The sequence below is a fragment of the Boleophthalmus pectinirostris genome, unplaced genomic scaffold (assembly GCF_026225935.1).
Source record: "Boleophthalmus pectinirostris isolate CB_2022bp ecotype Guang Dong unplaced genomic scaffold, ASM2622593v1 HiC_scaffold_8, whole genome shotgun sequence".
In the NCBI taxonomy this organism is placed as follows: domain Eukaryota; kingdom Metazoa; phylum Chordata; class Actinopteri; order Gobiiformes; family Gobiidae; genus Boleophthalmus; species Boleophthalmus pectinirostris.
In genome coordinates this window covers 10,699,440-10,713,647 of record NW_026571515.1, presented here as the reverse complement: position 1 = coordinate 10,713,647, position 14,208 = coordinate 10,699,440, and the positions used below count along the sequence as shown (strand labels likewise).

General features: G+C 41.0%; 1 protein-coding gene across 1 annotated transcript in view; it reads right to left on the bottom strand.

The window, feature by feature from the left end:
• The window catches only part of kazna (kazrin, periplakin interacting protein a), a 428,011-nt gene that overhangs the window by 35,020 nt on the left and 378,783 nt on the right, over positions 1-14,208 (bottom strand). The window contains exon 9 of the mRNA XM_055165615.1: positions 12,334-12,525. Coding sequence (XP_055021590.1) covers positions 12,334-12,525 — 192 coding nt within the window. The remainder of the gene's footprint in view (positions 1-12,333; positions 12,526-14,208) is intronic.

Here is a 14,208-nt window from a genome sequence, read left to right as displayed (position 1 = left end):
GTTGAATACGCTCTGCTGTAGTGTTTCCGTCTACACTGCCCAAGACGCAAAACTCTGGTCGATCTGTTCAAGTCTCGTACGCGTTTACGTCAAATACATCACCACCTAGAGCAGTGCTTCTCAAATAGTGGGGCGCCCCCCTGGGGGGGCGCGAGGCTCCGTCAAGGGGGGCGCGTTTGACCTCGGGAGCATGCTTTTTATTTTTTTATTTAGATTTTTTTTACTGTCTTAAGGGCCGTTCACACCAAAGCGTCAAAAAACGCCTTGACGTCTCTATTTGGAGCCTTTGCATTTGAGTTTAGACGCCCCCGACGCGCGTCTTTGACGCCGTGGACGAACGGGACAAAAATACTTGACGCGCGTCCGTTGCCCTGGAAACAAGAGCCCGGTCCCGGTCTTTTCCCGAAACAATGTCAGACCAGACTGAGAGAGTGTTTTTATGACATAAAACATCAGGGAGGAGATCGGGTCGACGACTGGGGCGGATATATATATTTATACTCCGCTAATGACACTGGATCAGTCCCGGTCTAGTCCTGGTCTAATACCGGTCTGGTCCTGGTCTAATCACGGTCTAGTCCCTGTCTGGTCCCGGTAGTCCCGGTCTAGTCCTGGTCTAATCACGGTCTAGTCCCGGTCTAGTCCTTGTTTAGTCTCGGTCTAGTCCGGTCTAGTCTCTGGTTAGTCCTGGTTTGGTCCTGGTCTGGTCCTGGTGTAGTCCTCGCGATCGGCTCGGTGATTGTGGTGTATATATTTTATGCTCCGCTCATGTTGGTGGTTCTCGTTCTGGTTCTCGGGTCTTTCTTCCTGATAATAACGTCGCTGGCGTCTCTGGATACTCGTCCCTGATTGGTTGACGCGGCGCGTCTGACGCGAAAAGTTCAGCATTTTCAACTTCTTGACGCTGACGCCTTGGACGCGCGTCTTGGCCGCTGACGCCAAAACGCTGAAGACGCGCCGCTGACGCCAATTCGCGCCGCGCTGACGCCGAAAACGCGCCGCAAAAACGCAGGACGCTCTAGTCGCGCGTCCACATAGACTTTACATAGACAGTGGACGCTTTGACGCTTTGGTCTGAACGGCCTTTAGAATAAAGTGCAATTGCACTTCCACTACATTAGGGGCGGTGAGCGCTCTCATTGGCAGAGTGTGCGCAGGGAGCATTCGCTCGGTGGTGTAGGAGTTTTGTTTGCACTGAGCATGCGCGCTTTGCACACAGCACAGAGTTTGAGTATGAAGTGTAGACACGAAGTGTAGCAGACCCTCAAGTGACACCATGAAAAAAATATTTAACAGGGATGAGAAGACAGACGGAGAGAGACGGAGATAGAGACAAACGAAAATCTCCCGAAAGCTAAGACGAGGAAATATGACGAAGCGTATGTAGCGCTTGGCTTCACTGTGACTACGGTGGGAGACGAGGAAAGACCGGTGTGCTTACTGTGTCTAAAAATGTTGGCAGCCGACAGCATGAAGCCCAATAAATTAAGGCGTCACTTAAATACATTACACCCCAATCACTCTGATAAGCCGCTTGAGTTTTTTCAGCGAAAACGTGCCGAATATTGCCGACAATCATCCCGCTTTGTGACTGCTACTTCAGTAAACCAGCGAGCGTTGTTGGCGTCATATAAGGTGGCAGTGTTACGCAGAGGTGCACTTATAACATTTTATAGACAAATGATACTATTTATAGTCACACGGGGGGGGGGTGAGATGTTTTATTCGTCCTAGGGGGGCATGACAGAAAATAATTGAGAAGCACTGACCTAGAGTCACCACCGAGCCGCCTGGCATGCAAACCCAATCGAATTCCACACACTTCTGCATCACGGTATGCACGTAGAAAAACACTCATCTAAACACGGAATAAAAAGTGAAGACGCGACACCACTTTTGCATCTTCTGTTCAGATCGTCATCATATAAACGTAGCCTAAAACCAGTGATTTGTCCCAGTTTTATACAAGAAAACTCCCAGATGTTCCTATTTTTGACCAATTTATTCCCTGCCAACAGTAAAGAGAGGCATAAATTGTCACTTGTTTAGGTAAAATACATAAAAGCTGCTTAAAAAACGACCAAAACACAGAGAAAATGTGACTCTACTGACTCACATTTGTCATGAATGATTTCTGCATAACGATTTTCCTTAATTACACATTTGTTTCACAATTTTGTTATTACTAACCACCAAAAAATGTCCCAGTTTTTTATTTTGAAAATCTGATCACCCTAATTTAGACTACACATCTAAAAAGTGGAGGGTTAAAATTTCAGGGTGAAATATTTCAGAGTTGTTTTTAACACAAAAAGTGTTATTTTAACTATTTGAAAGTTAAATGGGGGTTCGAGTTGGGGTTATTTGCCAGAGTTGATATGGCTGAAGTTAATTCAACTTCCTTTAGTGTTAATTTGATGTTTCCCATCCACCACTTCAAACTCCCGCCAGAGAAGACCACTTTGATCCAGTTTTGTTCATAATTTCATCTTAAAATAACTAAAATAAAGTGTAAAAATAAAACTCCTCTGTGTGTTGTTTGGCTAAATCAGGATAACCCTACAAAGTGTTATCCGTTTACTCTCAAAACGTTAATATAACTTTCGAATTTGGACTTTGGTCCAGTGCTATTTAATTAATATTTCCAAAAATGTTAAATTAACTCTAGAACAGATTGAACTCATATAAACCTTGAGAAAATGTTAAAATTAATTCTGTGAGAGACAATTTTAACACTCCACTTTTTGCTTTGTAGATTAGAAAATTTAGGAGCACATATCCAAGTGTCCTGGGTCGCACCTGAAAAAATCTGATCTGTGTCGTTCAGACTGTCATTAAAGGATCTTATTCTTTTAATGCAGGGCGAATAAATCGGATTTGAGTCACTTCAGTCGTAGCCCAAGATCAGAAAATAGCGTAAAATGTCCTCTTTGACTAAAAAAACCCAACAAAACACTGAAATATTTCTTTGTTTCTGCGCTGCCGTTTGTTTTTTTCTTTCTCTTTGTCTCGCGCGCGCCTCTGGCTTCTCTCTGCCACACATAAAACCATGATAATTACCACACACTTAGAATTACAGGTTGTGTCTGGGCCCCGGGGTGCTGCCGAATGGTTTTATTGAGCCATAACGCAGGTGCAGGTGCGACAGGTGCGACAGGTGCAGGGCTCGTCTTGGAAAAGCAAAAACCTACGATCCTGCCAAGGGTCATTTTGGTGGATACATCGAAGCACTCAAGCGTAATTACTGTTTAGTTATTCCATTTATGAATAATTTAATGCATTTTCTGTGTTTAAAGGTGGAATGTGTAACTTTTCTGACAGGGAGTTTGTCATCTGGTTGTTTCCATGGAGATATGCTTTGCCTGAAATATTCCACAGTGTCATTTTTTGGTTTAGATATTTCCTTAAAGAATCTTAGAGCACGACTGAACCAGGAATAAATCCGGACTGAACCAGAATTTAACAAGGTTTAAACCAGGACTGAACCAGGGACTGAACCAGGATTAAACCAGGACTAAACAAGGGCTAAACAGGACTAAACCAGGTCTAAATAAGGACTAAACCAAGACTAAACCAGGACTGAACCAGAAATGAACCAGGACTAAACCACGACTAAACCACGACTAAACCAAGACTAAACCAGGACTAAACCAGGACTAAACCAGGAGTAAACCAGAAATAAACGAGGACTAAACCAGAACAGAACCAGGACTGAACCATAACAGAACCAGGACTAAATCAGGTCTAAACCAGGTCTAAACTAAGACTAAACTAGGACTAAACCAGGACCAAATCAGGACTAATCTTGGAGTAGGACCTCAAAGTGCAATCGGGCGTTGGCTGTGATCAGCCTCGTGCGGCGTGGAGCTCTGCGCTGGTCCTGACGGTCGACGTGTCCACACCTCTGGACTCGTCCCAACATTTAGAACCGTAACGATGGTGTTTCACCGCTGCTCATATCTGATATATTTTAGCAAATTTGTATGAAGAAAAACAAAAAACGCACCACTTCAATCCAGGTTAAAAATGCATTGTGACGCATAAAATATTACCATCTTTTTCCCTGTAATGCCGAACATTACTGCGTTACAGCAAAAAGCAACGCATTACAGTAATTTGTTACTTGAACAACACGTTACTCCCAACATATAAATAAAAATAGATACAGTAGATACAAAACACAACTCTGGGTATGTTTCTGAGTAGGTAACAATTCTAACATACCTTAAAGCTCAGAAGTGTAAATTTTGTGAAATATAGGACCTTAAAAGTATTAGTTTCATGAAAATCCTTCTCCTCTTCTCACATAAAAGTTAAAATAAAAGTTCTTTACCATGAGCTACTCTGTTTGTTTTAACTTTTTAACCACTAAAGACCTGCACCCGAGCTCCACTGAACCTCGCACACCTGTTTCCCTGTTTATCTCAGGCGCACACAGCAGCTCCGTCCTTCACTTCGTCTCGTCCTTTGACAACATATTTAACCTCAGCGGGTGGCCAAACAAAATCCACTGCTTTTACCCGAATACCCCCAGCGAGAGGCATGAAAGGAGCTATTGTTTAAAGGGGCGGCACGGCGGCTTTTACGGTTGTCAGATGAGTCATACCAGCTAGAAAGAAATGTTTGTTAACGATTTAAATATGTCACAAAGTTATAAAAGCGTTGAAAAATAACTATTTAGAAAGCAGTTAGCGTAAACATCCAATTTGCTGTTATGTTTGGGGACACAGGTTTGATTCCTGGTCCGACGTGGTGGAGCAGTGTCTCTACTCTGAGCTCCTCAATGTCTTTGGCTACGTTCAGACTGCAGCCCGAAGTGACCCAATTCAGATTTTTTCACCCCTATGTGACCTGTATCTGATCTTTTAATGACAGTCTGAACGACACAGATCCGATTTTTTCGAATGCGACCCAGACCACTTGGATATGTGCTCCTAAAACCGATACATATCCGATATTTTGACACGCGACTTCAGTCTGAACGGTCAGGTCACATTCATCCCACCTACACATCAGGCTCGGAGTCTAGTCCATGGAGAGAAAGCGAGGTTAGCGAGTTTATTCATATTTTGGGGGATCGCTGTATTCATGACAAATTGGAGGGGTCTTATCGGAACCGGGCGGTTTCTGAAACGATTGCCAAAGAAATGTCCGAGTGAGGCTACAGACGGTCCTGGCTCCAGTGTCAACGAAAAATAAAGAGACTGGGATCAAAATACAAGGAGGCTGAAGATTCAAACAAACAAAGTGGCCGTGGATGTGTAACCTGTCCGTTTTACAAAGAACTGGACCGTATTTTGGAAGACAAGCCCAGCGTTTAGGCGACTTCCATAAACACTGAGCACGCGCGCTGTGTGTGACGTCGTTGTGGCCTCCAATGTTCATGCGGGACACTTTTGGGACATTTAAAGTTCCCACTTAATTGGAAATGTTAAGAAGCTCGCCAAAAAATCAGATTTCACAAAAAAATCTGAACTGAGCGTTAAGTCCTGCAGTCTGAACGTAGCCTATGTTATGTTGTTTCCTCATCAAAAACATACTTGTGTTTGGTTTGATTCACATATTTAACACAGAACCATGCATTATTTAGACTGAGTTCTTCTTTCAAACTGAAAAATGCTCTGCCCCACCTTGACATCACGAGGTGGAGCAGAGCATTTTGAGTTTTGGAGATGTAGACAGACTAATACCGTATTTTTCGGACTATAAGTCGCACCAAAGTATAAGTCGCAGTTTTTTAGGGGAAATTTATTTTATAAAATCAGAGACCAGGAACTAACATTTAAACTTGAAAGGCAATTTATAGTAATAGAAGAGAGAACAACAGACTGTTAATGTCACATATGAACAGTTCTTCAGATAAACTATAACATAAACAACAGAACAGAACAAGTTTACCAAACTCTCCATCTCACTCCAAATCACTAAATCCATTCAGTTCTTCATCCTCTGTGTCACTCCTGAGCAACTCCACGACCTCCGGAGGTAAACTTCTTCTTCTGTGTAGCTGTTGTCAGACTCAGCATCAGTTCCAGTTAGAATTATTCCGGCCTTTCTGAATCCCGACAGGATGGTTTCAGTGTCACTGGAGTCGAGGCTTTGTCGATTCATCCAGCGGCTCCAGAAAAGTTACATGGTGCATCGTCCCAGCTGAAGTGAAGCTGTGTGTCCCTCACAAGTTTCTCGCTCACTCCAAACTTTCCTTCTGCTACCGTTTTCAGCTGCAGATTTCACTACTTGCAGCAGAACAGCGGCTTTTTCCGCAGCAGACATGCGCAGTAGGGCGTGAAGTGACAGCGGTACAGGAGCAGCAGATACTGACACACAAGCCTAGAGTCTCTCACGACTGTCAGTGTGAAAATTCGCACCAGAATATCTCAGGACCACCCAAACCAAAAAAAAAGTGCGACTTATAGTCTGAAAATACAGTAATTAAAGGTTACTCAAATGTGTGAATGAAACAAAACACAACTCTGGGTCTGTTTTTGATGAGGTAACAGCATTATAACAAGGCTTAAAACTCACAAGAGTCAATTTTGAGTAATATAAAACCTTAAATGAATGAATTAATGAAACAAGGGCGAATGAAGCAAAACTAAATTCTGGTTAAGTTTTTGATTTTGAACATATGACATGGTTAAAAGCTCGTGAAAGTCTATTTTACATGATATTTCCTCTTTAAAATACAGTTTTACACTCAGCATGATCACAAATCCAAACTAAACCACAGGTGTGTTTTTTGGACTAGAATAAAACTGTGACTGGGACAAAATCCAAAAGGCCCTGCCCCTCCTGATCCGCACGAGCCCAGTTTTAAAGAACAGAAGCTGCCCCCGCTGGTGCCCCCTCCTGGCGGTCTGATGGACTGTGGACAGGGACAGCCCGTGCACCTGCTGCTGCTCTGGAGGGAGGCTACATCGAGTGGAAAATAACAATAAAACGCATACATTATTCAAAAGCTGGCTGCTCTGGGTGTTTTTATGGGTCACAGTTTGGCTTCACTCCCCATCAACTCAGCTAAAGTCAGAATACAGTGCTATTCTTACCACCTCACACTGTACTACCAGATACTGCGAAACGAGCGTACTGTTGTTGTGTCCTTCAGCAAGGCACGCCACTCACTTTGCTTTTGTATGAATGCGGTGTGTGTGTAATTGATTGGTGATGGCTGGAGAGGCTGTTGAAGCAGAGTTGGCAGACATTTCAATTTAAAAAATGTTTTTAAAGGTCCCAGATTACTCAAAACTGACTCTTGTGAGCTTTAATTCATGTTATAATGTTGTTTTGTTGTGTTTGTGTTTTGTTTAATTCACACATGTTTGAGTAACACTTTGTTATTAGTCTGTTTACATCTCCAAAGCTCAAAATGCTCTGTTCCACCTTGTGATGTCATGAATGTGGTAGTTTTCTAGTTAACAGCTCCTTATACTTTTAGTTCAGTAGAGATTGGCAATTCCAAGGGCTGAAATGATCTAAATGATTCTAGTGAAGATGTATGGAGTTTAAAAACACAGTGGACCGCTGTATTACCACATGACAGTGACAGTGTTTTCTGTTTGAGATAAGATGTTAGCCTAAATTTGCAGGGTTTGTGTGTTCAACATGTCTGAAAAAAAAAAAAAAAAAAAAAAAAACACAACTCTGGGTATGTTTGTGATCAAGAAACAACATTATAATACAGAAAAGAAAATAGATAATACAGATAATACAGGCAATTTAAATTAACTGTGTGTTGTCTGTGTCTATGGTCTTGAGCTCTGGGCAGTGACCGAAAGGACTGAGATCGCGGATACAAGCGCTCGAAATGAGTGTCCTTCACAGGGTGGCTGGGTGCTCCCTTAGAGATAAGGTGAGGAGCTCAGTCACACGGGAGGAGCTCGGAGTAGAGCCGCTGCTCCTTCAAGTCGAGAGGAGCCAGTTAAGGTGGCTCGGGCATCTGTTTCGGATGCTGGGTCCTGGATCCTGGACGTCTCCCTCTGGAGGTGGAAGAAAACCTTCCCAACACTGGCAGTAACAAAATGTATTCCCCTACAGATAACAGATTACATACCCCAAAAATTCATTAAATAACTTAAATTGAGTATCGTAATCTGAATACTTGGTTTGCGTTGTCTGCTAAAAGAAAATAAAAAGCCCAGACTTTACTTAACAGTATTAAAAATATTATTGATAGAAGAGGAGGAGACACGTCCACGCAGCATGATTTAGTCCTGTTAAATCCTGGTTTAGTCCTGGTTTAGTCCTGGTTTAAGACCTGGATTTGGACCTGGTTTAAGACCTGGTTTTGGACCTGGTTTGGACCTGGTTTTAGACCTGGTTTTTTGGACTTGGTTTTAGACCTGGTTTTAGTCCTGGTTTAGTCATGGTTTGGACCTAGTTTAGACCTGGTTTTAGAATTGGTTTTAGACCTGGTTTGGACCTGGTTTTAGACCTATTTTAGACCTGTTTTAGTCCTGGTTTAGTCCTGGTTTAGACCTAGTTTAGACCTGGTTTTAGACCTGGTTTGGACCTGGTTTTAGACCTGTTTTAGACCTGGTTTAGTCCTGGTTTAGACCTGGTTTAGTGTCTGGAAATGAGTGGAATTACAGAAAAAAAAAAAAAAGGGATATAGCCCAAAATGGGAAAACAGGAAAATACCACCGTGTAATCCATTTATTTTAACAAAGTAACTGTAATCTAATTACCACTCACTGAAACAGTAACTGTAACTAAATACAGTTACTCATAATTTGTACTCTGATTACGTAACTGTGGTACATGTAATCTGTTACTCCCCAACACTGGTTACTGCAATGTTAAGTAAAATGTACAAAATTAGTAATTAAACTATTATAACGAGTATCAGAGAATGTAAATTCGGCTCTGGGAGTGGAGCGAGAGATTGGAACAGTTGCAGTGGCGGAGTTAGCAATTCGGGGGCTCTAGATGGTCTTGAGTTTGTGGCCCTCACTATAATGCACGTTTTTTTGTTTTGTTTTGTTTTTTTAATATATTTATTGTCAGTTTTTCCCCATTGTTCTTGAGACGACACATTTATTTGAATTATGGTGGATTGGAAACTTGTCTTATGAGTTTGGTCGCCTACTAGATCACCAGAACTGAAAGAAGTTTTTTTTTTTTTCTAGTACTTTTGCTTAATGGTAGCGCCGCTGCCTCTGGTACTATGTATTGAAATACTGAAACACTGACAAACAACAATTAACAAAACAAATGGGTGTTCAGAATATGACGTTCAATATACAAATACAATTCAAAATCCGCACTCAATAAGTTCAGCCAGTGCGTACAAATGTAAACTCTAAATGTGCACCAGAACGGTCATTGCAAATGTTCTCTGTAAGGTTACGTACAAGTGTCCTTTGAATGCAGGGGTTCAATTCACTGTGCCCAGACGAAATAAGCACAAGTGGAAAACAGTTTGTGAAAGGAAAGGAAAAAATAGAGCAGCTGAAAAAGCCTCCTGCCAGCCTACCAGTTGTTACAGTTTTAAAAAAGGGCTTAGAATCACGACGAAGCCTGAGTCTACATGTAGAAGACACAAGTTTTTCTCATTCTCATTGCATGGACAGCAACAACTGCTCTAGTCCTGGAGCTTCTGTAGTTAGGATTCAGACCAGAGAGAGTCACTTTTAGGTTCAGGACCTGTTTACATGAGAACGCTTGAGAGTAAAAAAAAAACGACAAAATATTTTATCAGAAGTGCCTTTCGTTTAGACGGTGACGGCGTTTTTGGGGGCTTCAAAATGCAGAAATCTTAAACCACCCTCTAAAGTGGAAAAGTTTAATACGTTCCGCCGTAGCGTTTCCGTCTACACTGCCAGATCTGCTCACGCTGCGTTCGCGTTTACGTCACATACATCACCAGCTTCCACACACGTTTGCGTCACCGTACCCGCGCAGACGTCCTCCCGAAAGCACTCGTCTAAACGCAGAATAAAAAGTGAAGACGCGACGCCGCTTTTGCATCTTCCGTTCAGACCGTCAACACATCAACCTTAAACCAGCAGGATTTAAGCACTGAAACTGGCAACCCAAATTACAGACTCATGTGAGGCTCAAATAACAAATTACAACATAGACAACATGATTAAGAATAAATCAGCATTAAAATTGTAAAATGCCTCCAATCTAATCCAATCCACTTTATTTATACGGCACATTTCATAAACAAAACAGCTTTCAAAGTGCTGCACAAAATAAAGAAAACATATCTAATAGAAGTATAAAATAAAGCTCAATTTAACTCCGCTAATCCTTGTTAAGACAGTAAAACTAGTCAAATCAAATAAGAGCAAGAATACCAATAATAATAAAAAGGTAAAAAACATAAAAATTAAATAAAAGACACAAATAAAAGGCACAGAGGTCAGTCAGTCAGGAATTAAAATCATACAGTTCCTATAGTGTTACCATGTGAAGGACAAATGTGTACTGTAGATTGTTAATAAAGACTATTCAGGATTCAGAAACACTAATGCACAGTGATGCACAATTAAAAATCTAAAGACGTCTCCAAGTTTGCATACAAGACAGATGCTCTATGAAATAATGTATTCTTGGATAAACCTGCCGTATTGAGAGACATACAAACTGCAACAGACAGAGTCATTTTGAGCTGTATAATTTGTCAAAACTCCATTTTCTATCAACCCCTGGCATGCTGTGTGGGGATTTGGTTCCTTGACATTCGCCGCCTCAGTCTTTTGAACAAATCAAAGCAAAACAAAAAGGCAAAAGAACAATAGGCCCACATGAAAGAAATGCTTATCATGTCTTTGGCTTAATATTTGCCTGGAGCAGAGGAATACAAAACCAGGCAGCGTGGTGAGTGACTGACGGCTACAGCGCAAGCGACAATACACGTCTATTCACATTACGGTTTTGTGTGGCTAAAAATACATCGAAAAATATGCATTCTTGCTTTCAGCGGGGTCGCCTCTCCAATGTACTGGCTTGGAAGTTGGTCTACTGGTGTTACCTTCTTGTCTCCATGGAGATAGATTAGTCTAGAGTATTGTTTCCCAAAGACTGGGTCGCAAGAGATTTTTTTGGGTCGCCTTGTCATGATCTGCATGTAGGTCTGCAGTATACAGTTCTGACACTGATATCCGAGTTGCGCCCTCCTCCTGCATCTCCTGAACACACTACAAAAATGCAAACAGGTCCTCCTATCTCATTAGAAATGTTGAGACATATTTTGTATAATTTCTAATCTTTTTGTAATTACCTTATTGACTATTTTGTTCCAATGATGCTGGTTCAATTAAAAGTTGAAAAGAAAAATAAATGGGCTACTTTTAATGTCCAAATAGGCGACTTATCGATCCTTTTATTGCTGCTTCAATTACTGTTTTTTATTGTTTAAAACTTGAGTAATACTAATTTTTCACTCAGTCAACAAAAAATATCCTCAGTAATGTTCAATGATGGTCAAATCCACCTTTATTTTGTGATTTACGAATAATGTCTATGGACTTGGGTCGGGAAGGTTTGTGAAAAAAAGTTTGAGAAATACTGATCTAGAGCAGCTGTAAATTTGAGACCAATACAACATAAAGCTGGACTCTGAATGGGCTTAATGGGGTGAAAGTAGCTCAGTTGGTCAAGACACTTAAACCAACTCAACCCCAGTGAATATGTGTGTGAAAGGGTGAATGGTTCCTTGACGTAAAGCGCTTTGAGTGCCTCGAAGGTGGAAAAGCACTACATGTATAATTTTTTTGAACATTTTAAGTCTACACCAGAGCAGCGAGTTTTACTGGCTTTTTTTTTTTTTTTTTCTCTAATTTAGGTTGTACCCAAAAACACACACTCAGACTATCACACAAGCTCCTACACACTGACATTTCCACACTTCAATAAACTACCTTCAAGTATTAGTAATTTACGAAATAAATAAACACAAATTTAATTGACAGCTGTTGTTTTGTGTATTTTTTGTGTATTTTACAGTACATCCAGAACCTTTTTCATTGCTTAGTCATAACATAAACTCTTACCAGCTCGTCAAAACAATGCTATTTACTGCATTTTATAAAGAAATACAGAGAATTGAGTTAAGCATTTTGGCCCAGTCCTCCGTAATATTTTCTGTTTCTCATGTGGCCCCATGGAAAAAATATTTGCCCACCCCTGACCTAGCACCAAAGTACATCTCTGACAAGTTTTCTCTCTTTCTACTTTGTTTACAGATGGTGCTATAAAATAAACTTGCCTTGCCTATTTTTGATCCGCAGTGTGGTAACAGTGATGGAGAAAGAAAGAAAAGCCTGCGCCATCTGCCCTTTTGATATCCACCAACACTCATTACATCACGCTCACGGTCTCCTTTACCTTGCAGTGCCTCTTTGGCCCGGTCCAGCTCCTCCTCCTTATGGGCCAGTTGAACTCGTAGCTCGGTGGCAGAGAGCACGTCGGCGGAGCAGCCCCCCTGAGTCTCCTCCAGGTCTTTACTCAGCATGTCCTTCATCTGACGCAGGAGCTGGACCTCCTCCTGCAACTGCGCCACCTCCTCCCGAAGAAGAACTACAAAGCGGGCAAAGAGAGGGGCAGATGAGGTTAGTGTCGCGAAAGTATAAAAAAAAAAAAATCATAAAATAAAACAAGACTCAGTTTAAAGGTTTAAAAGGGATTGTTCATGGGTGTCCTTCAGGGGTCAGTATTAGGTCCTTTACTATTTGTTTAGGCTGCAGTGACAGGGATTTGAGGTTAATGTCAGGAAAGGTTACTCTGAAAAAACTAGAGACTGATTTAGATGTATTTATTTATTTCATTCATAAAATATAACATAAGACATTAAAGACCTATTCATACTTCATAAGAACATAAGAACTTTGCTCTTGCATCCAGATCTGGCCAAACAAAATGATGTAATTTTGTTCGGTCAGCTCCTGTTCGGCAGTTCTCGTGGCTTGTTCTCGAAACCCAAGCAGTACTTTGTTTGACAGTTCGGCAGCGCTGTCCAACGTCTTTGGTCTGATGGGTTATTTATGTGGGAGTGGTTTATCTGCTTCCTTACTGGTGCAGAGCAAGAAAAGAAAATGTATGGTTTTGAGTCATAGTTGGCGGAAATAGCGAGAATATACAAACATCTATATGCCAAGATGCTAAATGACTATAAAGAGCCAAATGGCAAGAAATTCATGGAGGGAAAATGCGGACATTTTAGGCTCGGACGAAAATCAGAAAAGTTTGCGAAAGCCAAAAGGTGGGTCACAAAATAGAGCGATCAAGCTGGAGGACAAAAAGAAATACCCTCACTATAGAGCTAGAGCGAGCGGGCAGGACAGTTCAGCAGCAGAACATCTTTTGAAGTATGAAATGTCAGAGCCCAAACAAACTTTGTTATTGTTCTTATCATCTCAAGAACAAGAACAAGAATAAAGTTTTTATGTTTTGATGAAGTATGACTAGGCCTTAACACTGTCATAAAGTTAAACATACGATAAATGAATGAAAAGAAACAGAAAGAAGTATAATCTTATGTTAACTGTCTCTTTTCCATACAGTACTGACATAACAAACTAGAGACTGTGGTTTAAAAGGGATTGCTCATGGGGAGTCCTTCAAGGGTCAGTACTGGGTCCTTCACACATTTGTTCAAAGACAGGACCATGAGGTTAGTGTTAGGAAAGTAAAAACTGGTCAAACTTATTTAAGAACAAAACTAAAGTGGTTCTTCAGGGATCTTGAGTCCCTCACTACTTAGATTTTTAGCCATATAATTGTTTTAAAGACGCTTTTCTTTTGAAGACGTTGTTCTGCTGCAGGGTCCGCCACCTGTTTTTTCCATGGAGATGTTATTACTCTATCTGAAATGTTTCACAGTACGGCATTAAACCTTTCTATCACGGAGACCAAACCAGGCCAAGTTACAGGTCAGATCTGTGGAGTGGCAACCCCCTTTTATGTATTTTTGAGCTATAAAACCACCTGTAATTAAATAAATGTACAGTAAGATAATTCTGTTTAATGTCATAAGAGCACTGACATATCCATAGAAACAAGTAGGTGATGGACACCCCCCCAACAGAAAAAGTTACGCAGTGCACCTTTAAGAACCTTACAGTGAATTGTAGCACCATTCTATCTGCAAAATAAGCCATGGAAATTAGAAATGGTCGCTGAAAAATATGACTTATTGTAAACTAAATATACACCAGAGTATCCCAATTTAAAAAAAAAAGAGAAAATCAATTAGTTTCATTT